Source organism: Ovis aries, chromosome 1 (genome assembly GCF_016772045.2).
Source record: "Ovis aries strain OAR_USU_Benz2616 breed Rambouillet chromosome 1, ARS-UI_Ramb_v3.0, whole genome shotgun sequence".
NCBI lineage: Eukaryota > Metazoa > Chordata > Mammalia > Artiodactyla > Bovidae > Ovis > Ovis aries.
The window spans coordinates 7,426,073-7,452,530 of record NC_056054.1 but is presented as its reverse complement, the minus strand read 5'-3'; the positions used below and the strand labels follow the sequence as shown (position 1 = coordinate 7,452,530).

Below are 26,458 nucleotides of genomic sequence, written 5' to 3'. Positions count from 1 at the left end.
CATTAGTTAATTAGTTCATGGTGGAATTCTAAAGCAGTAAGACTAACATTCATACATGGTTTACAAGATAGATACGTGAAAAGTTAATGCCTAATCTATAATGTGCCTTCACGTACATTATGTCTTAAAATTACTTTGTGAATCATTACATTATAGTGGTCAATCATATAGTAACCCACATACACGTAACATCTTAATATTTCCAAACCAGGCTGCCCAAATCTTCTATTATGATACACAGTAAGGGCTCAACAGTCTTTTTTATGCCCAATACTTTCATTTAAAAATATATATAAAAAAAAATATATATATATACTTCAAAAAGGCAATTAGTGCAACACTTAGAAAATGGCATTTAATTTTTTACTTAATAGCTTTCTATAATTAACTTAATAACTTATTAAGTTACTTAATAACTTTCTATAATTCTTGCCGTAAGAAAAGAAGGTTTTTATTAAAGGACAATGGTTCAGTGATGAAATCATTTGTTATATAAGATTTGTAGTGCAAGCAGTGATTATTAAATTTACACAAGCAAATTTCTAACTACATAAAATGGATAATCTGTTATGACAAATAACTGAAGGTTACACCAGTTTAAACAGGATTATGATAGCTTTATATATATAATATTTAAACAGAAGCACACACATACAAACGAGCTTTCTGAGGGACATCAATAAACTAAATCCAATATTTACTTACAGATTTATTTGTTAACTTAAACATTCCTTAGTGTTTTCTGTTATTACCTAAGTGATTTCTTTAAGATATTCCAACCACCGACCCATGACGATATTGGCTTTTCTCATGATACCACAGGCCCCTACTGTAAATATTCCCCAAATCTACTATCTAAATATTAGAGGAATAAATAGAAGATTTAAGCTATATCTTAAGGTATCTACTTCTTTCAGTTTACATGGAGAAATCTGGATTATAAACTTATAATCTGGGAGCATCTAGAGTACAAGAAAAAAGTGATATTTATAGTAATAAGCACATTAATCCTCATATGGTACAGATCACAGATTTAATTACATGAATTATAATTTATGATTTAACTTATTACTAAAATACTCTTGCATATTCACCTGCTTTTCACTGACATTCTTACATTCTTTACAAACAATCTGGTTAACAATGGTTCCGTGATATAGACGGTTGATGAGGTCATGGCCGGAGGTTCCAACTAAAGAAGTTTCCAAAGCACTAAAGAGAATTCGATTCAGTTCCTGCACATCATGTTGCCTCATTTCCTATAAAACAGGTAACTTTTAAATGTAATTTTGTGCTTCAGAATTTTAAAAACAGATTTTTTTTAAGTGATATTAGTTGAAAAACACAAGACTCATTTAGAAATCCAAAGGCAAGCCTCCATCAAATGTAAGGATGACTAAGCTAAATGAGCTGAGAGCAGGCTAAGAGATCACCACCTATTCTCACTTTTACTACAAAATGAAAAAACAAACAGATGGTGTTTAGCATGTACATGTAACTCAAGTCACCTGAGAACAGGAAAGTGCATTTGTTTGGCAGGAAACCATGTACATGGCTGCGCCAGAGGAGAGGAGAGGAGAGGAAGGAACAGAACAGGCAAAGAGCAGTCAGGCAGTGTGTGCACAAAGAAATCACAGATCAGAGGGACAGGCAAACACTCTGAATCGTCAGCATTGGAGAAGAACTAGAGCCTACTGCTTTGACATGTGGACCAACAAAGCAAGACTAACACACTGCCTGGAGAAAAATTCTGATGGAATCTGCCTTAACCTGCAGATTAATTTGAAAGCCACCGAGAAATCACTGTATGAAACTGTGTGTGAAGAGGACGAGAACCATTTATAAATCCAAAGTCAAGGGGCACACCAACATACAGGAGTGGAGAACACAAGGAAGAACCAGCACAGGAGCCCGAGGAAGAGCCAGGGACGTCAGCAAGGATGGTGAGCGCCGCTACTGAGGGCTGCAGGGAGTGGAGCAGTGTCTCCTGGACTGGGCATGTGGACGCCGTGAGTGACTGTGACTGGAAGGGTAGAAAGGAGGGAGAGGAGCAAATGGAGGGTGCAGGGGAGTGGGGTGAGAAGATGATTTTGAAGGTACATTTCAAGGGAAGAGAAGCTGATAAAGGGATGAAAGCTGGAAAAAGATGTGGGACCTATGATCTTTTTCTTGGTTTCTGACACACAAGGCACTAGGTGATACAAATTTCTCCAGTATCACTGGCTCTGATGGGACAGAAAGTTTGCGGAAGTTTTCAAGCTGTTTCTGAACAATCCTAAGTTTGGAAAAGGCGCCTCTGAGACCTCTCTACCATTGCAGGTCAGTCTGAGAGGGTTTCCTACAAGATTTTATTTAGAAATTAATCAATCAGGTTTTCACATCTTTAAGAAGGATGAAGCCAACAAGAGGAAGCTCTTTATCTAAACAAAGAGAAATCCATCAACTGATGACTAGGTTAAAAGAAGCCAAAACACTGAGGCATATCCATCTGAGGGAATATCATCTGGTAATAAAAAGGAATGAAGTGCTGAAACATACTACAGCATGAATAAATTTTGAAAACTTCACGTGAAAGATGTTAGCTACAAAAGTTCACATATTATACGAAACTATTTCTGTGAAGTGTCCAGAAGAGGCAAATCCAGAGAGACAGAGGGGAAAACAGTGGCCAGGGACTCAGGGAAAGGGCACACAGGGTTGGGGAGGAACTGCTAATGGGTTCGTGGTTTCTTTTGGTGGTAGCGAAAAGATGTCCTAAAGTTGACTGTAGTGACTGTTGTACAACCCTTGTGATGCTTGTACAACTCTGAATATACTAAAAAACCACTGAACTTGTACCCTTTCAAAGAGTGAATCTTAGGGCATGTGAATTATATCTCAGTAATTTAAGACAAGACAATACCTTTAAAACAAGGAAAGAAAGAGGAATTCACCCTAAGCACCTGCCCTACACCAGAAACGTAACATACACTCTTCAGGGAATGTATTATACCCTATCTTACTTCCAAGCTCAAACCTGACTTCTTCAACCGCATAGCATCGTCCAGTTAATTAGTGTTATTGGTTAGAAGACAAGAGTTCACAGTTTATTTCTGAAGGCAACATAACCTTATTCTGATCATTGCCTCTTTAAATTCTGTGGTGGTCTCCCATACCTTCGTCTCTACAGAAATACATCTACTCCATAAAAAACTGCAGAGCTGATTTTGATTTTGCGCAGCTAACAGCTCATCAGTATTGACAACACGCACCTTCACTTAGTGCTAACACAGGTTTAGTGTTTGCATGCAGTGAAACACCCTTAGGAGTGCAAGCAAGATAAAATGAAATACAACAAAACAGGAGGAAGTCCACACACACAGGAGGACACAGGAGGAAAATGAAGCGAGTCAAGAGAAAGGCAGGACAGGGAAAACGAAAAGACCTGCCAAGAATGACGTCACTGTTTCACTTGAAGAAAATGTTCAAAATTAGAATATCCAGATTTAGACACATAAAGGCAGATATATTAACTGCCAGTCAGCTTTTTAAGTTGATAAGTGGTTTTCTATAAAAATGCCAATTTTCCATTAACATAACAGGTATTATATCTCAACTACACTGTACAAAGGGTAGAAATGATAAAAACCAGCTCTTACAAACATTTTCCCCTGTATCCGCAACCCCTTTCCCCAACCCCAAATGACATCCATTCATAAAATCCTGAGTAACAGCAAATGTCTAAAATGTATTTCTGGCTTGTAATTGTGTAGTTTAGAAGTAAATATTTAAACAATATCCTGAGACCATAAGATAAAATTAAAGGAAGGTAGATAACATTAAGCCAGTGTTTACTCTTTCTTGCTGGTAATATTTCCCTGGAAAGCTGACCTTCGTACCTCATCACTGGTCCACCCAAAGCTGTCAGTGAGGTCGGCTGTGGATGCAGCTTCCTGGTCTAAGAGGAGAAGCTGTGCAAACAACCGCTGTAACTGCAAAGGTATGATTCGGACCTGAATGAGAAACAAACGTGCTCCTAGATGAAATCTTTTAAATGTTGGCTGGGCATTTTAAAAAGAGCTGTGTACTACTGTTCTCCTATCTTCTAGTCGATTTAGTTCACTCAGGACAAAATTTACGAATACTGTGAAGGATGAACACATTTATTTTTCTTTGAAAATTCTAATTCAATACAATTCTTAGCTACCTGGAACTCTCTACTTTGGCATAGTACAGATTAATATTAAAACCCAAACCAGCCCTAATAAACCACCCAATTAATCACAGACTGACAGGAACTTAAGTCTCCAACAATTTCATCCTTTTTCCGAAACTGCTCAGATACAGACATACTCCCTATGGAGAACTTTCCAGCTGCAAAAATCTCACAGGGCCGGCTGCACCCTGCCTTTGCTTTCTTCCTGCCAGCACCACACCCGTTCTGCCCCTGTGGTGTGGGCTGGGGGCACTGAGAATGCGGCTCAGAGCCTGCTCTGGAGATTGGACTTAAATATCTAGAGTGAGCATATGCCAGAAACTTTGCAGCAATTTTGCACTGTCATAACATTTCTTTATAACAAAAGTCTGATCTGCAACCGATTGAGAAAACAAAACAAAACAAAACAGAACACCAGGCTCTTTGCCATACACGGAGTTTGAGAGACACTGGGCTGATCATGAAACTCTTACTAAGATAAGTACAGACTGTAGTCTGGGGGTGATAAATTTCTGAATGATATTTAAGCAAGGGAGAAACATGATTAGATACGCACTTATAGTAAGCCAATTCCTCAGTTTATCTCCAGAATACCAGACTGAGACAATACTGGTCTCTATTTTTGTTCTTGCTACATTTAAGTGCATTAAGTGGGTTTTTTTGTAGGTTCGTGTGGATGATTTGCAAATATCTCCTTAGTGGAGAGTGAGGCTGTCTATAAAAAAACAGCAGCAGCATTACAACTGGAAAAGCAATTCTCTGAAAGGGAAATTCCCTTACCAGAAAGGTACAGGGCAAAGTGCTTTCTAAAGTAAGGGTCATAATTTGGTAATTGATAAAATTACTGATTTCTATGAATAAGGAACTTAATTCTTTCCTTAAACCATCTCCTTAATATTTCAAAAATCCCCTGTAAATCATGGATTTAATACCTTTGCATCAGGTTTATCCTTGTCCTCTAACGAACCAAGCTCTTCCGGGCCAAGAGAGAATAAAGCTTCTAAACAAAAAAGTAGAATCAAGAGATGTAAATGACATCATTTCATTTTTGAAAACTGTTTTAGAAAGCCAAGGCAACCAGTAAGTAAAAATCAGCTAAAGATTCAGAAATAAGATTATGACAATATTTATATCCCTAGACAACACATTTTGCTTTCTGGTAGCTTTATTTTTGGGCTTCCCTGGTGGCTCAGTGGTAAAGAATCTGCCTGCCAATGCAGGAAATACAGGTTCGATCCCTGGGTCAGGAAGATTCCCTGGAGAAGGAAACAGCAACCCACTACAGTATTCTTGCCTGGGAAATCCCATGGACAGAGAAGCCTGTGGGCTACAGTCTATGGGGCTGTGAAGGAGTTGGACAGGACTTAGTGACTAAACAACAGCAACAACATTACTTTTAACCACGGACTATAAAGTGGAAGCTAAGGTTTCAATATGAGACAGCTGTAAAAGGAAAATCATACAATTAAAAACCCTGCAATACCATCAATCTTTGGTGGCTTTCGACTGCCTATGGCAATGGGTTCCAAAGGCCACATGAATAGAATTAGGAAATATGTAATAGGGTTACAACATTTACAAGCCAAAAGTAAGACTGCCAACCACTCTTTTATAAGGAGCACCTTTAACTCTGAGATCATGCCTTTCTCTTTTTTGGTAAGAAAATATCTTTTTTGCATCAGGGGTAATAGTAGATGGCAGTGAGCTTACCTGGAAAAGAAAAGTTGGTAACCCACTGCTGGTCTCCAGCATTTTCTTTTAATTCACTGTCTAGGAATGCCACCCAATGGGGCACATTTGAATCCTTTGGGGAGTCTGTATTCAGACAGGAACTCTTACTGGGAGACTCTGATATACTTGAGGGAGAAGGGATGAAACAGACATTGTCTTGCACTGAAAACCACTACTGCCTTAGTGATTACTGTTACATTCTTCCTGAGTTCCCAGCAGGAATTGGAAAAAACAAAAACTACATGAAGGTTGTATACACAAAGGTTAAATCACAAAAACCATAGAGAGACTTTTACAATCATCTCCTACTATTTCCAGCTACACTGACCTGGGAGTACAGGGGAACCCAAGCTAGTTCTGCTCCTTTAAAAAGGATTCCAAAAAGTTTCCCTTCATTCTGTCAGTCCTCACCCCTTTCCAAATTACACTTCCCCGTCAATGAGCATGAGGATTCATGCTAAGCCTTATAAGTGCACAAGTCACACTAACGTGTCAACCCATGTGCTTGGCCAGCCACCTGCTTTGCTAGAGGGCCTGGGGTTTTCAGTCCTATCCTTGCTTAGCGGTACTCTCAGCGAGCTGCCTGCCTTCCAAAACAACCACCTTTCTCAGTCTTTTTGGATTATTTATGAAGATATTTTTTATATTTTTATTGAGTATAGTTGATTTATATACAACTATATAACAGAAGAATGTTGCTAGTTTCTGCAGTATAGTAATCAATTATATAATCTCTTTTAAAGGACAATTTTCTACTTCAAGTTGCTCTTTTAATTTCAATTATACTAAAACTTAGGAAAGATTTAACCTAAGAATCTGCTTATTCATCTTGCAAACTGTTAATGGTGGAATTACTGAATGCATTGGGGGGGATATTCTGATGGAGTGGATGGAGTCCAAGACGAGAAGCAACCCTCTTAAACCCCAAATTCAATAAGAAGCAACACTCTTAAATCCCAAGTTCAATTCAAACCATTAGAAGGGCCTAGGAAGGGGTTGATGATAATTATACACTAAATCTCTGAAGGCAGGAAGTCTTTGTAAGCTTAGAAAACAACAAAAAACATCACAAAACTTTGCTACATTTGGTAGTAGTGGGAAGGGGGTGAGATAGTGAATAAAAGCTAGGATGCCTATCCTCAGAATATGGAGACATGTGAGGAGCTGAGCTACAGTCATGGAGCTTTGTAGCTGGGGACCCTCCAAGGCCACGTGAAGGTAGAAGAATATTAAGACTGACATCCCTGCAGAGGAAGCTAGTTGGCAAAGAAGGGATCTGGGGACAAACGTGGAGAAAAATAGGGGCAAGGAATCAAGGGTCCAAGGAGGTAAGGAAGCTTCCTGCAGGTGGTTTCTAGGAGATTCCCCCTAGATTCTTAAAGTAAATCTGTTAATTGAACTGTTTTGACTGGGTTTCTATTCCTTGCACTTGGTCCGTTATCTAACACCCTCTATCTCTGGAATTCAGAATTTTCAGATTTTAGAAAGTTATTATGAAAAAAGGGTTATATATGTTAACATTACATCCCCAGGAGAGTGTGGGACTAATTGTATCTATTAACCAATATTAAAACCTTAATATTCCTGTAACAAATGTATGACTCATGTGAGATAATTAAGACTAGAAACAGTTTCACATCAGGTCAAGGTCTGAGGCCAAACAGGTTCAGATTATCAGATCACGTTGTTAGAATTTTCTGGATTTCAGAATTGCAGATAAATGACTGTAGTTTGTATGAATTAATATGACAACACCTCCCCACTCCAAAGAGAAGCATATAACTGCATTGAGTAACTCTGGTTTAAGTGTTTATTTCTTTGAGAAGATTAAAAAAAATACAAATACTGAAACAATAATGAAGACTGGCCCTCATGACAAAATTGTCTTTACGTTGTATTTTAAATTATGCTATTTAGTCTCTAAGTGGGGTCCAACCCTCTTGCCACCCTATGGGCTGTAGCCCTTCAGGCTCCTCTGTCCATGGGACTTCTCAGGCAAAAATACTGGAATGAGTTGCCACTTCCTTCTCTAGGGGATCTTCCCTAGCTAGGGATCAAACCTGCATCTCCTGCACTGGGAGGCAGATTCTCTACGACTGAGCCACCAGGGAAGCCCCATATTCTAAATTACAGGAAGGAGTTACACAAGAAATACACTACTTAATTTTTAGTTTGTTACTGAACATAACTGTGATCATACAGAAAATATTAATAATCTAAGCTTCACATTTCTCTGCAGAGAATTACCAATTTATGTCCCTCTTAGAACAATGAACACATACTGTGGAATACACATTTAAAATAATTCATCTACTTGTGATTCTGCATGATTAATTACATGTAGAGATGAGGGTACATATTACTAGCCAAATGCACGTAACATATCATACCTCTGAATTCAGGTGTGAAATGAAGAGTCTGAAGAAGGGAATTGAGGTAACAGGTTCCACCCTGATTTCTGATTCCACTTAAATTGGTGAATTCTCTAGGAGCAGGTGGCTCCAAAGCTTTGGTCTTTAATCTCTTCCCTTTTCCATTATTATTTGACACACTGGAATAATCTTCTTCAAATAGGTCCCCAAACATTGTTAAACACTACCCTTAAAAAAATATGACATGTTATAGAAATGTCTTTATTTTTAAAACAAAATTTCCCCACATCTCCCCCTTGGGAGATTTTAAGTTGCTCCTTAAGAAGTCTGGGCTTTGGAGGCAGCCAAGACCTGATTTTTTTCATCCCTGTTCCACACTACCTGTGTGACCTTGGGCGAGTTTCTTAACCTGCGTTCCATGTAAAAATGGGATAACAACTGTCATGCGGGGTCATTTTTTTAAAAAATCAAATAATGAAAGGCATTTAGTCTATAGGGTTTAGCCCACATTAAATGACAGTTGTTTGTTTGTTTTTTTTTTAAGGCATAGTGATATCACTAGTGAAAAAAGAAAAAAAAAACCCACCAATACACCTAATCCGCTGAGGTGGCAAAGTCAATCCTAGATTCTGAGCGTTGACAAGAGCCTGGGGACAGTGAATCACTTCCCCAAATCTCTGCTTCTCACACTCCTTGTACCAGATTGTGACAGCTAACAAAGATAAACGGAACAAATTAATCCCTACAGGAATTTAATACCGGCCCCAAAGTTGGAGAGCCCGGAGTTTCACTCGGGGGAAAAAAAAATGCCATTTAAGTCATCGGTCCTCAAAGGCTCACAATATTTATCCAGTGATCTCGATATTAGCTCCTGGGACGTCAAGCATCCGCTCAAGGTCTCACTCACATCGAGTGTGAAGGGTTCCTTGGGAGATGAGAATCGCAAAGGGCCTAGCCCAAAGTGACAGGAAACGCTTAAGTAAAATTATTTTTCTTTTCAATCCGTTCCTCACACACACAAAAATGGAACGTGAAAGTGTGGCCTCGTGCGCGTGGTTTGGATTCCGGTCTCCCTCACGCAACGGCCGAGGCCAGGCCCTCAAGTCCTTCCAAGCCACCACGGAGCCTACGGGCGCGAGACGGAAGAGGTCCCCGCGGCGCGGAACCGCAGACTCCCCACGCCCGGACACCGCATCTCGGGGCCGGCCCGAGCAGCCTCTCGCCTAGCCCGCCTCAGGCCGTGCCGCCCACACAGTCCCTATGCCCGCCTCGTCCCTCCCGAGAACCGCGGCCGCAGACCCCACTTACAGCCTAAAGCCCAGACCCCCGCCCCGGACAAAACTCGAAGCGAAACAACACGCGGCAACGCGGCACCACCATGACGGCGTATGCAGTTCTCCCGCCGCTCCGTGCGTGAGCAATTTGTGGAACTCGGGGACTACTTCTCCCAGGATGCCCTGCGGGACCGCTGGCCCCCCGCGCAGGGTCTCGTGGGAAATGTAGTTCTTTTGCTCCGAGATTTCGGTCGTCTGGTATGATGGACGGTGTTCGCTTCTAGTCTACCGGCACATTCGCGGGTTCGCTGGATCAGGCGGCCACTCATTCATTTACTCTTTAAAAGCGTATATTTATTGCTGCTCGCAACTCATATTAGTTAGAGAATACAAAGATCGCTTGTCTTTTGGCTTGACTGATGCCAGGTTACTTCAACCTTGGAAATATTTGTGTAGAGCTTCAAGGGTGCCGTGTACTTTCAAAGACATTTTACAAGTGTATCTCCAGTGAAAAGTGTTCCACGTAACTTTGATCCTTTATAACGTCCTCAGTATTTGTTTTGTCTGCACCAACTCTATATCCAAGAAAGGAAAGTGTTAGTCGCTCCGTTGTGTCCATCTTTTGTGTCGGACCCTATTTGCCTATGGACTGCAGCCCGCCAGGCTCCTCTGTCCATAGGACTGTCCAGGTAAGAATACTGGAGTGGGTTACCATTCCCCTCTCCAGAGGATCTTCCCAACCCAGGGATGGAACCCGGTTCTCCTTCATTGTGGGCAGATTCTTTACTGTCTGAGCCACCAGGGAAGACCCTCATACCCAAAATACCTCAAAATCATGCTCTTTTGCCCGCTTGAGCATGCTTGGTGGTCTACTTTGATAGGTTTTTTTTTTTTTTTTTTGGACTCTTCTGGCATCTCCTGTCCGATCCAGCTTCCATCCAAGAACGAATGAGGCAGACGGGGAGAAAATCACTTTGACTTAAGCTAAAGATTTCAGAGACTGGGAACAGCAATAGTGATAGAGAAAGTCACAAGGCAGGAGTCGAAGTGAATGCCAGCCTGAGGGACTTGTGTTTGGAACACAGGAGGGACATTTCCGTGGTTGTCATGTTCAGAATTGTCAAGAGGGAAAGCACTGGAGGCAGGGAACCAGCTAGCAGGCTGAAGGTCTAGCCCAGGAAACCACAGTGGGAATTGCCGGTTCTCAAGTCTCATTTCTCTGGGCAGCCTCCTCTTCATGACTCTCCTCCCTGGCTCTGAGGCACTCTATCCTGCCATTTCCCTTACTGCCTTTTGATCGCTTCTTCTTTGCCTTCTGTGCTTCATTTCCCTCTTCCTCAAATTTGAGTAAATATTCCTCAAATTTCCATTCTCAGATCAAGAATGAGCCCTGGATTATTAGCTCCTGAGATTACAAGCTCACCCTTGTGCCCAGCTCTATCCCTGGCATCTCAACAGTGACTGGCTCAGTATAGGGATCTTAATAGATATGCCTTAAATGAATGAATGGTTTAGTAACACCACTGTCGTTTCCAGGTCTTGGAGCTGTATTTGAAATTTCATCTTTTCCGCATGAAGCAAATCATTTGTGACTCAGAGTATTGCCTGGGTAATGCTTGTTCCATGGTTCCCTCTCTTCCTGTCAGATCCTTTCTCAGTAAGTCTCATCCACTTTAGGATGACAACCTTTCAGGGTGGACTGCTGCTTTATCCAGCCCATCCTGCATGTCACTATGAGATCGTCTGAAGCTCGCCCCAAGTTTATGTTTCTTTACCAAAGAGGCTTTGGTGATTCCTTGGTATCTACTGCAGAAACTCCTCCATGGTCCAAACACTCTTCATACTGTATTTCTTATGACTCAACTATTCTCCAGTTAAAGTCCTTCCAAATATGCCATATGCCTTTCTGCTGCTGTGACCTGAATTGTGTCCTCACTGCAAGGGATATCCACCCTCCCAGATCCTTGTCACTCCATTCATTATAAAGTGACAGTTCAAGTCACTCAGTTGTGTCTGACTCTTTTTGACCCCATGGACTATATAGTCTGTGGAATTCTCCAGGCCAGAATACTGGAGTGGGTAGTCTTTCTCTTCTCCAAGGGATCTTCCCAACCCAGAGATTGAACCCAGATCTTCCTCATTGCAGGCGGATTCTTTATCAGCTGAGCTACCGGGAAATCCCTCCTTCATTATAAGTCCATCTCAAACTCTAAATCATCCATCTGAAATTTCCATCTTAAAATTTTCAGAGCTCTTTAAACAAGGTATGATCTTCCCTTTCATCCAGGCTTCAGGATGATATGCTCCTCTCTGGTAACCCGTGTCGCTGACAAAGTCAGATATGCTTTTTTGTCAGTATCTCCTAAGACAGAGATTGAACCCGATCTGCCCTGTAGCCCCTGCAGCAGTCCACACTAAAAATATTAGTTGCATTTTCATTAATAACACTAACATATGGAGATCCAGCCAGTCCATCCTAAAGGAAATCAACCCTGAATATTCACTGGAAGGACTGATGCTGAAGCTGAAGCTCCAGTACTTTGGCCACCTGATGCAAAGAGGTGATTCACTGAAAAAGACCCTCACGCTGGGAAAGATTGAAGGCAGGAGGAGAATGGGACGACAGAAGATAAGATGGTTGGATGCCATCACAGACTCAATGGACATGAGTTTGAGCCAGCTCTGGGAGATAGTGAAGGACATGGAAGCCTGGCATGCTGCAGTCCATGGGGTTACAAAGGGTCAGACATGACTTAGCCACTGAACAACAATGTGGCTTTTTAGTTTATGGTGAAAATTTAAATCTTTTATTTGCTTGACAGAGAATTGAAGTTGGATCTTTAAAGCTGTTGACTAGACTCTGGGCCATAAAAGTTTCACCCAAGTGTTTTTAGCATGTAAAGTGCTGCTCAAGGAAGATTAATGATGCTTTTTAAAAGTGTGAGCATTTATTCTGTGCCAGGCAAGTGCAGAGGGTTTCCAAACATTATCTCATTTAATTATCATAACACTCCCATGAGATGGGTAGTAATGTCATTCCCATTTTACAGATAAGGAAACTGAAGTACTGAGAGGTAAATAGTTTCTGCAAAGTGACACATCAAGTAAGCCTCAAACCATGACTTGAACCCTGTTGATCTGGCTCTAAGAGCTGTACTCTTAACCACTGATCCTATAGCAGTGAAAAGGAAAAAAAGAGTAATGAATTCTTCTTTTTTTCTTTCCCTTTCCTGAGAACAAAGAAGACTAAAAGAACCTTGAGCAGACCTGATTATTCCTGGTTTTTACTCTAAGTGTTCCTAATTTATAATCGATAACTAATTTGCTTTCCTCAAAACTACATCCTGCGCTTACTACCCTCTTACTCCATGCTATAATACATCTTGTGCCCACTATGCTGTCTTCAGACCACCATTGGCAGCTTTTTGCATTTCAGAAAAAGGAGGTGGCAGTGCAATAAACCAGAAACAAACAGACCCGATTACCGGGCTACTCAGCAGCAGTTATGACTGTTTTTGAGACAATGCAAGAGGAAGAAGAATGCAACATTCTATTAATATATGATCCCTCAGATTCCTCATGGTGGGGCACAGTTCCTGAGGCGCTAAACTGCCGTGTTTCCCTCTTGGTCAGCTGAGGGAGGGACCCGGGTGAGAGAAGGTGAGGAGTTTTTAGTCCATGAATTGGGGCCCACCAGGTCGTGTCTGACTCTTTGTGACTCCTTGGACTGCAGCACGCCAGGCTTCCTTCTCCTTCACTATCTCCTGGAGTTTGCTCAAACTCCTGTCCATTGAGTCGGTGATGCCATCTCATTCTCTGTCACCCCCTTCTCCTTTTGCCTTCAATCTTCCCCAGCATCGGAGCTGATGGCTTTTCCCATCAGCTAGCCATAGTATAGGAGCTTCCAATGAGTATTCAGGGTTGATTTCCTTTAGGATTGACTGGTTTGATCTCCTGGCTGTCCAAGGGGCTCTCAAGAGTTTTCTCCAGCATCACAGTTTGAAAGGTTAGCTGACCTTAAAACTCTAGCCCTCTAGCCCTTAAAACTCTAGTTCCTGATTCTGGGCCTGGTGGAAATTTCTCTTCTGCTATCCACTTTCCCCTTGGTGCTCTACACGGGCGTCGTGAGCAGGGCCTGCTGATGCAGGCATCACACCCAGAGGCCCACCCCAGCCAAAGGTCCCCCAGAGATCCCACAGATGTCTGGGGACTCACTTCTGAAAGCGTTCATTGTTAGGGGCCAACTATTCTGAGGCTCATGGTTACTTTTGCACATTATTTGGGATTTTTGCCACAAATGGTTGGAGGGAGGGAAAAAACCCAGGACCCTGGCCTGAAAAACTTGCAGTTTTATTTATCAGTATTCTTTGTTTCCCTGTATATGCTGTGTTACTTGATATATTTACTATATTGATCTCTACCCAATACTATAAGCCAGAATCTTTCATACTGAAGCTTATGCCTTATTAGTGAGTTATAAAATCTATTCAAAGGGGGTTGTGATCAGCATTTAAAAAGAGAGAAAAAGGACTCCCCTAGTGATCCAGTGGTCAAGAATCTGATTGCTAGTGCAGGCAACATGGGTTTGATCCCTGGTCCAGAAAGATTCCACATGCCCCGGAGCAGCTGGAGCAGTTAATCCTGGGAGCCACAGCTACAGAACCTGCCTGCAAGCCGCGCCTAGTGTGGTCTGTGCACCTGGAGCCTGTTCTCCGCAACAAGAGAGGCCACCTCAGTGATAAGCCTGCACACGGCAATGAAGAGTAACCCCTACCTGTCGCAACCAGAGAAAGTCCACTTGCAGCCATATAGTAATAAATTTTAAAAAGACAAATGTAAAGAGGTAAAAAAAATCAGAGTAGTAAGAGTAAAGGTTGTTATGTTGAACTTTTGTTTCTGATACATAGATGCACCATTGCGTAGTCAGTTCAGTTCAGTTCAGTCACTCAGTTGTGTCTGACTCTGCGACCCCATGAACTGCAGTGCGCCAGGCCTCCCTGTCCATCACCAACTCCCAGAGTCCACCGAAACCCATGTCCATTGAGTCGGTGATGCCATCCAACCATCTCATCCTCCGTTGTCCCCTTTTCCTCCTGCCCTCAAACTTTCCTAGCATCAGGGTCTTTTCAAATGAGTCAACTCTTCGCATGAGGTGGCCAAAGTATTGGAGTTTCAACTTCAACATCAGCCCTTCCAATGAACACCCAGGACTGGTCTCCTTTAGGATGGACTGGTTGGATCTCCTTGCAGTCCAAGGGACTCTCAAGAGTCTTCTCCAACACCACAGTTCAAAAGCATCAGTTCTTCGGCACTCAGCTTTCTTTATAGTCCAACTCTCACATCCATAAATGACCACTGGAAAAACCATAGCCTTGACTAGATGGACCTTTGTTGGCAAAGTAATGTCTCTGCTTTTGAATATGCTGTCTAGGTTGGTCATAACTTTCCTTCCAAGGAGTAAGCATCTTTTAATCTCATGGCTGCAATCACTATCTGCAGTGATTTTGGAGCCCAGAAAAATAAAATCAGACACTGTTTCCACTGTTTCTCCATCTATTTGCCATGAAGTGATGGGACCGGATGCCATGATCTTCGTTTCCTGAATGTTGAGCTTTAAGCCAACATTTTCACTCTCCTCTTTCACTTTCATCAAAAGGCTGTTTAGTTCCTCTTCACTTTCTGCCATAAGGGTGGTGTCATCTGCATATCTGAGGTTATTGACATTTCTCCCGGCAATTTTGATTCCAGCTTGTGCTTCTTCCAGCCCAGTGTTTCTCATGATGAAGTCTGGATATAATTTAAATAAGCAGGTTCTCCCTTATCTGGGGAGTAAACGTTCCGAGATCCCCAGTGGATGCCTAACGCTACGGATAGCGCAGAACCCTGAACGACGTTCTTTCCTCTGTGTATGTATCTATGATAAAGTTTATTTATAAATGAGGCACAGTTAGAGAATATCCGAATTGTCAGCATTACTACTCTTGCACTTTGGAGCCATTATTACATAAGGGTTATTTGAAAACAAACGCTGCAGGACAACAGTGGTGTATCTGTTTACCCACATTGGTTGCTAAGTGACTAATAGGCAGGTAGTGTAAACACGTGTGTACAGCATGGATTCTCTGACCAAACAGATGATTTACCTCCTGGGCAGGACAGAGTGGGATGGTACAAGATTTCATCATGCTACTCACATTGGTGCACCATTGAAAACTTAGGAATTGTTTATTTCTGGAAATTTCCATCTAGTATTTTCAGACTGAAAACTCAGAAAGCAAACCCACAGGTTACTGGGGACTTCTATTCTGAGTTGCAGTGTTTATGTAAAATATCACTGGGGGTCCTGACCCAAGTTGTTTAAGAGTCACTGTCTTCAACCACCTATAGACCATGCAGCAGCCTCTGCAACACAGCCAAAGTTTGCCCACGGCAGGCTCGTAGGGAGGACAAGACTATCAGAATACGAGAATAAGAGCGTAGATCTTCTATTCATATTAGTTTCTTAATGCCTAACAGCTTTATTGAGGTAAATTGGCCCATGATAAAGTGCACAAACGTGGCACACAGAATTTAAGGAGTCTGTGGGCTACAGTCTATGTGGTTGCAAAAGAGTCAGATGTGACTTAGAGACTAAACCCACCACCACCACCACTAGCAGGCATACAGGAGAGGCTCAGGCAGTTTGTTATACTTAGAGGTCTTAGAGACGAGGCCATGGCACCCCATGCAGGGCCATATGGAGAAGCACCAGGTTTGGTTGGGAGGCCATGGCCATTATTGGAGTTTTCGTGGAAAGACAAGACAGGGAAGGGCAAACAGGCTAGGACTGGCAAATCTGAATGATTTTTACAGGCTCTGTGTTAAAAAGGTGGTCTCTGTCCGTCTAGTCAAGGCTATGGTTTTCCAGTAGTCATGTATGGATGTGAGAGTTGGACTGTGAAGAAGGCTGAGCGCCAAAGAATTGATGCTTTTGAACTGTGATGTTGGAGAAGACTCTTGAGAGTCCCTTGGACTGCATGGAGATCCAACCAGTCCATTCTGAAGGAGATCAGCCCTGGGATTTCTTTGGAAGGAATGATGCTAAAGCTGAAACTCCAATACTTTGGCCACCTCATGCGAAGAGTTGACTCATTGGAAAAGACTCTGATGCTGGGAGGGATTGGGGGCAGGAGGAGAAGGGGATGACAGAGGATGAGGTGGCTGGATGGCATCACTGACTTGATGAACCTGAGTCTGAGTGAACTCCGGAAGTTGGTGATATACAGGGAGGCCTGGCGTGCTGCGATTCATGGGGTCGCAAAGAGTAGGACACGACTGGGCGACTGAACTGAACTGAACTGAACTGAACTGGTTGCCTGGTCCTTAGGATGGTGAAGGCAGGGGAATGTTGCCACCTCTGGCTCTGGATTGGTTTGTTTCTGCATATCAAAGGCATGCTCCTAGATGGGCCTTATGCTGTCTGAAAATTGACCAGCCCACGGCTGGGGGGGCGGGAAGTTTCTCCTCAGCCAGAAAGGTTTTCAAGATGTCCAAACATCATAATATACAAAAAATAAAAAGTATAGGAAGCATTGTATGTAGATAGGGTAGGGCGTCCCCAGAAAGAGGGAGCAAGGCATGGCTTTCTTGACATAAGAAAAGCCATTTTTGGCCTTAAACCTGGCTACAATGTTTGTCTCACTTGAACAGGTCTCAGTAATTAATGTGTGTGTTAGTTGCTCAGCGATGTCTGACTCTTTGCAACCCCATGGGCTGTAGCCCACCAGGTTCTTTTGTCCATGAGATTCTCCAGGCAAGAATACTGGAGTGGGTTGCTGAAAGAAAGCTACAAGGCTCAAAATAGCCTGGAGTAAAAACTCCCCTCCAGGTCCTCCCCACCATTCTATACAGAATAAAGAACTTTCTCCCCTGAAGAAAGGAATGGATATTAAGATTGATTACGTTCAGCTCCCAGCCAATCTCAGTTTCCGACTGGTCTCAGGAATTCCTTGCCCCAGTTGTTGAAAGCTAACTATTCAAAACTAATCACGAGGGAAAACAGACCCCCTCAAATGATGTATCTCTGCATATACCTGTTCTCTATATATCCCTACTGTTTTGACTTAGCTCAGCAGCTCACTAATCTGACTGCTGCCCCTTCTCGCCTCATTAAAGCTGATGTGTTCCTGTAAAGTGCTGGTCTTGTTCTTTTTCCGAACCTCACCTTCTCTAGTTCTCTTACCTTACATTTTTGGTGCCAAAACCCGGGAGCTTGAGGTTTCTTCTCATTCTCATTCTCCACAGCCAACTCTTCAGAGCGTGGAAACCTGCTGAGCACTTTCCCACCTGGGCTTTCAAGACCTCCTCCAGAGGATGCCCTGTACCTTCGTGAGTGGTATAAGCCCTGTGCAAGAACTTTATTGGTTTTCCATGTACCCCAAGGAATATTGGCCTCTCTCTCTCTTTCTCTCTCTTCCTCTGTTCTCTCCACTCTTTTTCACGAGACCAACCAACTCCAGGACAGAGGCCTTTTGCCATTCTACCTCCCTCCATCTACCACGAATTCTCACCTGACCCAGTAGCCCAGGTAAGCTCAGATGGTACTCTAGGGTGCCGTAGACTATTGTTCTTTGTGGGTTCCCAGGGAACCCTCTGGCCTTTTCCCCTTTTTGTACATTCTTGACAAGGACATGCCTTAGGGATTTTGTGCCAGAAACGAGAGGACATATGGGGACCTCTAACTTACTTATTCAAACAACTCGATCTCATCAAACTCAGATGGCCACCTTGTCTCCAGGCCTTAGCTACAACTACCTTCTTAATACCTGAAGCCCAAAAACTAACTTGAAACTCTCCTTTAAATGTATACTCTCCTCATTCCTTCAAAGATTTACTCTCTCACCGGGCTTTCCTTTCTCTGCCCCCTGCTCGACTACAGATCCTTCACGCACACCTCCTCGACCCATCCCTTTCTTTGAACCAGAGATCAAATTGCCAACATCTGCTGGATCATGGAAAAAGCAAGAGAGTTCCAGAAAAGCATCTATTTCTGCTTTATTGACTATGCCAAAGCCTTTGACTGTGTGGATCACAATAAACTTTGGAAAATTCTGAAAGAGATGGGAATACAGACCACCTGACCTGCCTCTTAAGAAATCTGTATGCAGGTCAGGAAGCAACAGTTAGAACTGGACATGAAACAACAGACTGGTTCCAAATAGGAAAAGGAGTACGTCAAGGCTGTATATTGTCACCCTGCTTATTTAACTTCTATGCAGGGTACATCATGAGAAACGCTGGACTGGAAGAAACACAAGCTGGAATCAAGATTGCCAGGAGAAATATCAATAACCTCAGATATGCAGATGATACCACCCTTATGGCAGAAAGTGAAGAGGAGATAAAAAGCCTCTTGATGAAAACGAAAGAGGAGAGTGAAAAAGTTGGCTTAAAGCTTTTCAGAAAATGAAGATCATGGCATCTGGTCCCATCACTTCACGGGAAATAGATGGGGAAACAGTGGAAACAGTGTCAGACTTTATTTTCCTGGGCTCCAAAATCACTGCAGATGGTGATTGCAGCCATGAAATTAAAAGACGCTTACTCCTTGGAAGAAAAGTTATGACCAACCTAGATAGCATATTCAAAAGCAGAGACATTACTTTGCCGACTAAGGTCCGTCTAGTCAAGGCTATGGTTTTTCCAGTGGTCATGTATGGATGTGAGAGTTGGACTGTGAAGAAGGCTGAGTGCCGAAGAATTGATGCTTTTGAACTGTGGTGTTGGAGAAGACTCTTGAGAGTCCCTTGGACTGCAAAGAGATCCAACCAGTCCAGTCTGAAGGAGATCAGCCCTGGGATTTCTTTGGAAGGAATGATGCTAAAGCTGAAGCTCCAGTACTTTGGCCACCTCATGCGAAGAGTTGACTCATTGGAAAAGACTCTGATGCTGGGAGGGATTGGGGGCAGGAGGAGAAGGGGATGACAGAGGATGAGATGGCTGGATGGCATCACGGACTCGATGGACGTTGAGTCTGAGTGAACTCCGGGAGTTGGTGATGGACAGGGAGGCCTGGCGTGCTGCGATTCATGGGGTCGCAAAGAGTCGGACACGACTGAGCGACTGAACTGAACTGAACTGAAACCTCTTAATCCTGCTAGCTTACTCCCTACACAAGATCCAGAAGCAGAACGCCTATCTCACGACTGTGTTCAGACCTTAGATATGACACTTTAATCCCTTTGAACATATAACCAATCAGCCTATGACTGACCCCGCAGTCCCATCCTGGTTCATAGATGGCAGTTCCCAGAAAGAAGCCCCATTTGGGGCTGGATACACTATAGTCCAGGAACAGCCTGACAAAGTTATCCCCCTCACCTCATCAAATCAGTCACACTCCCAGCTCACACATCCTCACAGTAGGCTGAACTGATAGCTCTTACACAAGCTCTGACCCTAGCCAAAGACCAAAAGGTAAACATTTACAGGGACTCCAAATATGTCTATAACATATTACATTCTAACACTATAATCTGGAGGGAGAAGGAATTCCTGACTCAGAAGGGCATACCTATTCTCTATGCTTCCATTATTTCTGAACTCCTCCATGCGGCTCAGCTCCCTAAACAAGCTGCTGTAATGCATTGCCGGGGACATCAGCGATATGGCCCTATCTCCTTTTATAACAATGTGGCAGATCATGAAGCAAAGTGGCAGGCCGCCTCTGTTAGTCCTGTCTTTACTATAGCCCAGATTGACGAGCCTAACACCCACACATTGAAATAATATGAAATATGGACAGCTCAGTCGTGTCCGACTCTTTGCGACCCCGTGGACTATAGCCCACCAGGCTCTTCCATCCATGGGATTCTCCAGGCAAGCTACTGGAGTGGGTTGCCATTTCCTTCTCCAGGGGATCTTCCTGACCCAGGGATCGAACCCAAGTCTCCTGCATTCGAGGCAGACGCTTTAACCTCTGAGCCACCAGGGAAGCCCCAACACCCACACATTACTTTCATATTTACATTCCCTTTTCCACCCCTCTGCAAAAGTACTTAAGACTTGCCTTCAGAACTTTATTGAGCTAAGAACGATGTGACTTATTTAAATAATCTGACCTAAATTTGTACCACATGTCAGTGGACAAACCCTAATTCTAACATTCACCCCCCTCCTTTCCCCACCCACCAAATTGGCGGACATCTTCCCACACAAGACTAGCAGGTAGATTTCACCCACATGCCGTCCGTAAAAAGAGTTAAATTCCTCCTAGTCTTCGTAGATACATTTTCTGGATGTATTGAAACTTTCCCGACTACTAACAAACGAGCCCCTACTGTGGCTCGCCTTAATCTTACTGAAATCCTCCCCAGGTTTGGAATGCCTTCCTCGCTCTAGTCTGACAACAACGTATGGCATGAACCCTTCAAATCCCTTGGAAGTTTCACATTCCTTATCACGCCTGGTCCTCCGGTAAGGTTGAGAGAGCCAACCTAGTCCTAAAAGAAACTCTGAAGAAATTAACAATTGAACTTCATCAAGATTGGGCTAAACTCTTCCCTTTAACCCTCTTAAAGGTCCGGGCCTTACCAAAAAACCCTCTAAATATCAGTCCATTTGAGGCCATGTACGGGAGGCCCATAATACCTTTAGGACTCACCCTCTCCCATGACAGCCCCAAACTGCCATCCTACCTTCCTTTTCCCTTACTTGCCCAGATATTAGATGCCCTTTGGCAACATATGGAAAACCTACTCCCTCAACCACATCCCGATCTCCTGAGCCCATCCCTCCAAATAAGAGACAAAGTCTGTATGACAGCTTAGCCCCACTCAGGTCTAACCCCTAAATGGCAAGGATCCTACATGGTGATTCTGCTGACCCCTACTGCTGCAAAATTAAAAGAAATCATCCCCTGGGTGCACATTACTCAACTAAAAAAGGTTATGCAGCCCAATGATGAGACTGCTTACCAGACTAATCCTTATCAAGTTTCTCACACATGCCCTACAACTCTAAAATTCTCACGGCTCCCACCAGCCCCAACTGACAATGGATGAACCTGTTGGTTTCATGCTACAATTATCTCTGGGACAACTCTTGGCAGATATCTGTGTTGAGAGTCCTCAAGGATCCACATTCAAACACGTTGAAGATTACATCTTCACTCTGTGGCTGCAGGGAACCTTTTATAACTTTTACCCTTTTGAAATCCAATTCTTCTCCATAGTAGTCTATCTTATAATCACTTCCCCAAATGTTAGTTAACATCTTCTTATCTTGTTTCTTTCCTCTGACCCAAGAACTCTTTCAAAACCCTAACCTTAACTATCTATTCCAGACCCTTAATTTAACCCATACTCTCCTCAGTGTTTCTCACCCACAATTGGCTAAAGACTGCTGGATATGTCTGGGAGACATATCTGGAATCTCTGGGAAATTCAGCCCACCCCACATTCATCCTTGACTAGACCACTGGTAACATATCCGTATACTACTCACACTGTGGGAAGCCTTTATTCATCTCATATCTTAATTATCTTCACACTAATGATCAAATCTGGAATTCGGACAAACTCTTAGAATCTTTGCTCACTGACTTTCCCTCCTACAACAGAAAACCTCCAATAAGAGGCCCTATTGCTGAGAGTAACACTATTACAACCAGCTCCTTTTTGCATATCTAGAAATTCCTGAAACAGTTCATATGACCAACCTGTGGGCATAATCCCTGAACCCATGTGTGACCATACCTCCACTTTACTCTTTGCCACTGGAAAAGCTGTATATAATGTTTCTGGTCCTACAGGACACTCTTTTACCTTTACCGGATGGTTTCCCTCAGCATACTCCTCCACTTCTTCCATCACTGGGGCCACCTTAGCGGGGTCCCTGATTCTTAAATGAATGATCAACCCCCTCCCCCACCCTTGACTTCTCTTCGCCATCGACTTCAGCTGTTGTATTGTGACACCTGGCCTGTTTTTCTTGTGTGGGGTGTTTACATACCTCTGTTTACCTACTAATTGGACCAGAACCTGCACCCTGGTATATTCCAGTCCAAACATTTTTATAGCCCCCAATGATCAACCCCTACCTATTCCTCTCATTTACAAGCAAATGAAATGAGCCATTATTTCATTCCCCTCTTAGTGGGACTAGGAATAGCAGCTGGAATTGGAACAGGAACTGCCGGCCTAACTATCTCCGTCCAAAGCGACTAGGCACTATCTAAAGACCTATCAGACAGCCTCCAGGAAATAGCCCAAGGTCTAATAACTATCCAAAATCAATTCGATACCTTGGCGGCTGTAGTGTTACAAAATAGAAGGGGATTAGATCTACTAACTGAAGAAAAGGGAGGTTTGTGCCTTTTTCTGGACAAATCCTGCTGCTCCTATGTCAACCAGTTGGGTGTTGTCCAGGAAGCTGCAAAAAACCTTAGAGATCGAGCCTGTCGAATCAGCCAGAGATTAAGCAACTCCTGGCAGTCACGGTTGATGGATTGGAACTGGATGCCTTGGGTTTTGCCCCTTCTCATACCATTCATGTTTATTATCCTCCTATTCACAGTTGGACCTTGTTTGTTTAATCTTTTCCAGAGATTCCTCCAGAACCGAATCCAAGCCATTTCTCAAGATCAAGTCAAGACTGTTCTTCTGCTTGAGACCCTGGCAGCTAGGATAGAAAATCAACACTACAGGCCTTAGACTTTCTTCCTCCCAGACCACAAACCCCCGACCCTCAATTACCAGCACGAAGAAGCCCTGAACATTGACAACGCGTATCTCTCTTTCTCTTTTTATATATTCCTTAGGGTCTGGAATGAAGGAAAGCTACAAGGCTCAAATAGCCTGGAACTAAAACTCCCCTCCAGGTCCTCCCCACCATTCTATACAGAATAAAGGACATTTTCCTCCAAAGAAAGGAATGGACATTAAGATTGATTACATTCAGCTTCTAGCCGATCCCAGTCTCTGGCCGGTCTCAGGAATTCCTTGCCCCAGTTGTTGAAAGCTAACTAATCAAAAATAATCATGAGGAAAAACAGACCTCCTCAAAACGATGTATCTCCACACGCGTATGTTTTCTATATATATGTACTCTCTTAGCGCAGCGGCTCACTAATCTGACTGCTGCCCCTTCTCGCCTCATTAAAGGTGATGTGTTTCTGTAAAGTGCTGGTCTCGTTCTTTTTCTGAACCTCACCTTCTCTAGTTCCTTCCTTACAGTTGCCATTCCCTTCTCCAGGGATCTTCCCAACCCAGGGACTGAACCTGGGTCTCGCACACTGCCAGCAGATTCTTTACTGTCTGTGCCATCGGGGACGTCCTGATTAATAAACACATGATTATTGATAGCCCAGTAATTAATAAACACTTGATCAACAGGAGACAAAGTAATATGTTTTCTGTTCAGTTCAGTTCAGTTCATTCGCTCAGTCATGTCCAACTCTTTGCAACCCCATGAACTGCATGCCAGGCCTCCCTGTCCATCACCAAGTCCTGGAGTTTACCCAAACTCAATCCTTTGAGTCGGTGATGCCATCCAACCATCTCATCCTCTGTTGTCCCCTTCTCCTCCTGCCCTCAATCTTTCCCAGCATCAGGGGCTTTTCCAGTGAGTCAGCTCTTCGCATTAGGTGGCCAAAGTACTGGAGTTTCAGCTTCAGCATCAGTCTTTCTAATGAATACCCAGGACTGATCTCCTTTAGGATGGACAGGTTGGATCTCCTTGCAGTCCAAGGGACTCTCAAGTCTTCTCCAACACCACAGTTCAAAAGCATCAATTCTTTGGTGCTAGCTTTCTTTATAGTCCAACTCTCACATCTATACATAACTACTGGAAAAACAATAGCCTTGACTAGATGTACCTTTGTTGACAAAGTAATGTCTCTGCTTTTGAATATGCTGTCTAGGTTGGTCATAACTTTCCTTCCAAGGAGTAAACGTCTTTTAATTTCATGGCTGCAGTCACCACCTGCAGTGATTTTGGAGCCCAGAAAAATAAAGTCAGCCACTCTTTCCACTGCTTCCCCATCTATTTGCTATGCAGTGATGGGACCTGATGCCATGATCTTCGTTTTCTGAATGTTGAGCTTTAAGCCAACTTTTTCACTCTCCTCTTTCACTTTTTTCAAGAGGCTCTTTAGTACTTCTTCACTTTCTGCCATAAGGGTGGTGTTATCTGCACATCTGAGGTTATTGATATTTCTCCCGGCAATCTTGATTCCAGCTTGTGCTTCCTCCAGCCCAGCGTTTCTCATGGTATACTCTGAATATAAGCATATAAGTTAAATAAGCAGGGTGACAATATACAGCCTTGACATATTCCTTTCCCTATTTGGAACCAGTCTGTTGTTCCATGTCCAGTTTAACAGTTGCTTCCTGACCTGCATACAGGTTTCTCAAGAGGCAGGTCAGGTGGTCTGGTATTCTCATCTCCTTCAGAATTTTCCACATTTTATTGTGATCCACATAGTCAAAGACTTTGGCATAGTCAATGAAGCAGAAATAGATGTTTTTCTGGAACTCTCTTGCTTTTTCAATGATCCATCGGATGTTGGCAATTTGATCTCTGGTTCCTCTGCCTTTTCTAAAACCAGTTTGAACATCTGGAATTTCACAGTTCACGTAATGTTGAAGCCCGGCTTGGAGAATTTTGTTTTCTGTTATGGAACGTTAATGACCAGAGACATATTGATGTCAGTTACATAATAAATCACTGGCCACAGGCATTAGTTTCTGCAAAAATGCCCCAGTCAGTAATGAGTTACAGGAAGTGTAGGGATGAAGGCGCAAAGGAAAAGCAGCCAAGATATAATAGTTTAACCGTAAAACACTTCGTGTTCCTCCTCAAAGGGTAGACAGAACAATCTGATACTTATCTCTGAGTTCTGAAGGAGCCAAGGTCCCCACCACGTGGAGTAAGGAGTGGCCATGTTGACCTCTTCTGACATCAGTCAACTAAGACTGTTGACCTTTGATTCAATTCTATGCTAAATTCTCCTCTGCTCATGCCCCTTTGTGAATATGCATGTACCTTTAGCTCGAAGCTTCCCCAGTTTGGCTGTTGGGGAGACTCAGTTTTGGGCAAAATCACCAGTTTTCTCATTACTTGCTGCAAGTAATAAATCCTTCTTTCTTATGATCTTGGCCTGGTTGTATCTTTTGGCTCAACGCTCACCAATTTTACTGGTAATGGTATGCCTTCTTTTCTCATGGATAAATACCTATGTATGGTAGGTTATATGGCATTCAATATATTTTTCTGCTGGGTTATATGACATTCACTATATTTATCTTTTTAAGAATCTGCCAAACTACTGTATAGTCTCACCAGCAGTCTATGAGAGGTCCAGCTTTTCCGTGTGTTCACCAACAAGCAGTATGGTCAGCCTTCATAATTTTAGCCAGACTAATAAGTGTACATAAATTTAATTGTGTTTTTAAGTTGATTTCAGTAACATCAGTCATAGAAGAGACTCCTGTGAACCTCAAGTTCACTGCCAGTGAGGAGGTCAGTGGCAAGGGGCTTCAGATCTTTCCTTGGAATCTGGGATGCCAATCACTTTCTGGACAAAGAATCTTTGGTAATCTGAAGATAAAAATCCAAATTTTCCTTTGGGACAAATTGCAAAACCAACTTGATTGAAATTTACTTTCCTTTTTACCTTTCTGAGTCATCAGATTCTAAAGGCATGGCTTAAGAATTCTGTTTCTGAAAGGGAATTTCAGGAGAATGCCGCTGCCCATGGCAAAGATCAAAAGCTCTCTCATCTGGAAAGCATACTACCACCTGTTTCAGCAAATGCTCCGCACTAGTTATCTTTCTTCTGAGTAAATCATTGACAATGAATGTCATTTTTTTTTTTTTAAATGAATGTCTAAATACACGCCCTCTCT

At 42.9% G+C, this 26,458-nt stretch overlaps 1 protein-coding gene and 1 long non-coding RNA gene across 21 annotated transcripts in view; one reads left to right on the top strand and one right to left on the bottom strand.

Moving 5' to 3' along the window:
• Nucleotides 1-9,724, bottom strand: part of USP40 (ubiquitin specific peptidase 40) — an 83,305-nt gene extending 73,581 nt beyond the window's left edge. For 9 of the 19 annotated variants that reach the window (XR_006058980.2, XR_009600658.1, XM_015091836.3 and 6 more), the window contains exons 1-5: nucleotides 9,607-9,724; nucleotides 8,317-8,526; nucleotides 5,128-5,195; nucleotides 3,879-3,992; nucleotides 1,095-1,259 (exon numbers count right to left, since the gene is read on the bottom strand). Coding sequence is in view for 16 of the 19 variants with exons in the window: in XM_015091836.3 (XP_014947322.1) it covers nucleotides 1,095-1,259; nucleotides 3,879-3,992; nucleotides 5,128-5,195; nucleotides 8,317-8,512 (543 nt within the window). In the remaining 3 variants the exon portion in view is untranslated. Of the gene's footprint in view, nucleotides 1-1,094; nucleotides 1,260-3,878; nucleotides 3,993-5,127; nucleotides 5,196-8,316; nucleotides 8,527-8,884; nucleotides 9,011-9,606 lie in introns of all 19 variants that reach the window. The other 10 variants (XR_009600656.1, XM_015091837.3, XM_060415357.1 and 7 more) reach the window with 6 other exon arrangements.
• On the top strand, nucleotides 1,546-23,731 carry LOC121818837 (uncharacterized). 2 transcript variants are annotated; one of them, XR_006058987.2, is made up of 3 exons: nucleotides 1,546-1,943; nucleotides 17,856-17,939; nucleotides 23,156-23,731. It is a non-coding gene; the product is annotated as an uncharacterized LOC121818837 (long non-coding RNA). The 2 variants fall into 2 exon arrangements; XR_009600770.1 differs by having other exon boundaries at nucleotides 17,856-18,138.
• Nucleotides 23,732-26,458: the final 2,727 nt, after the last annotated feature.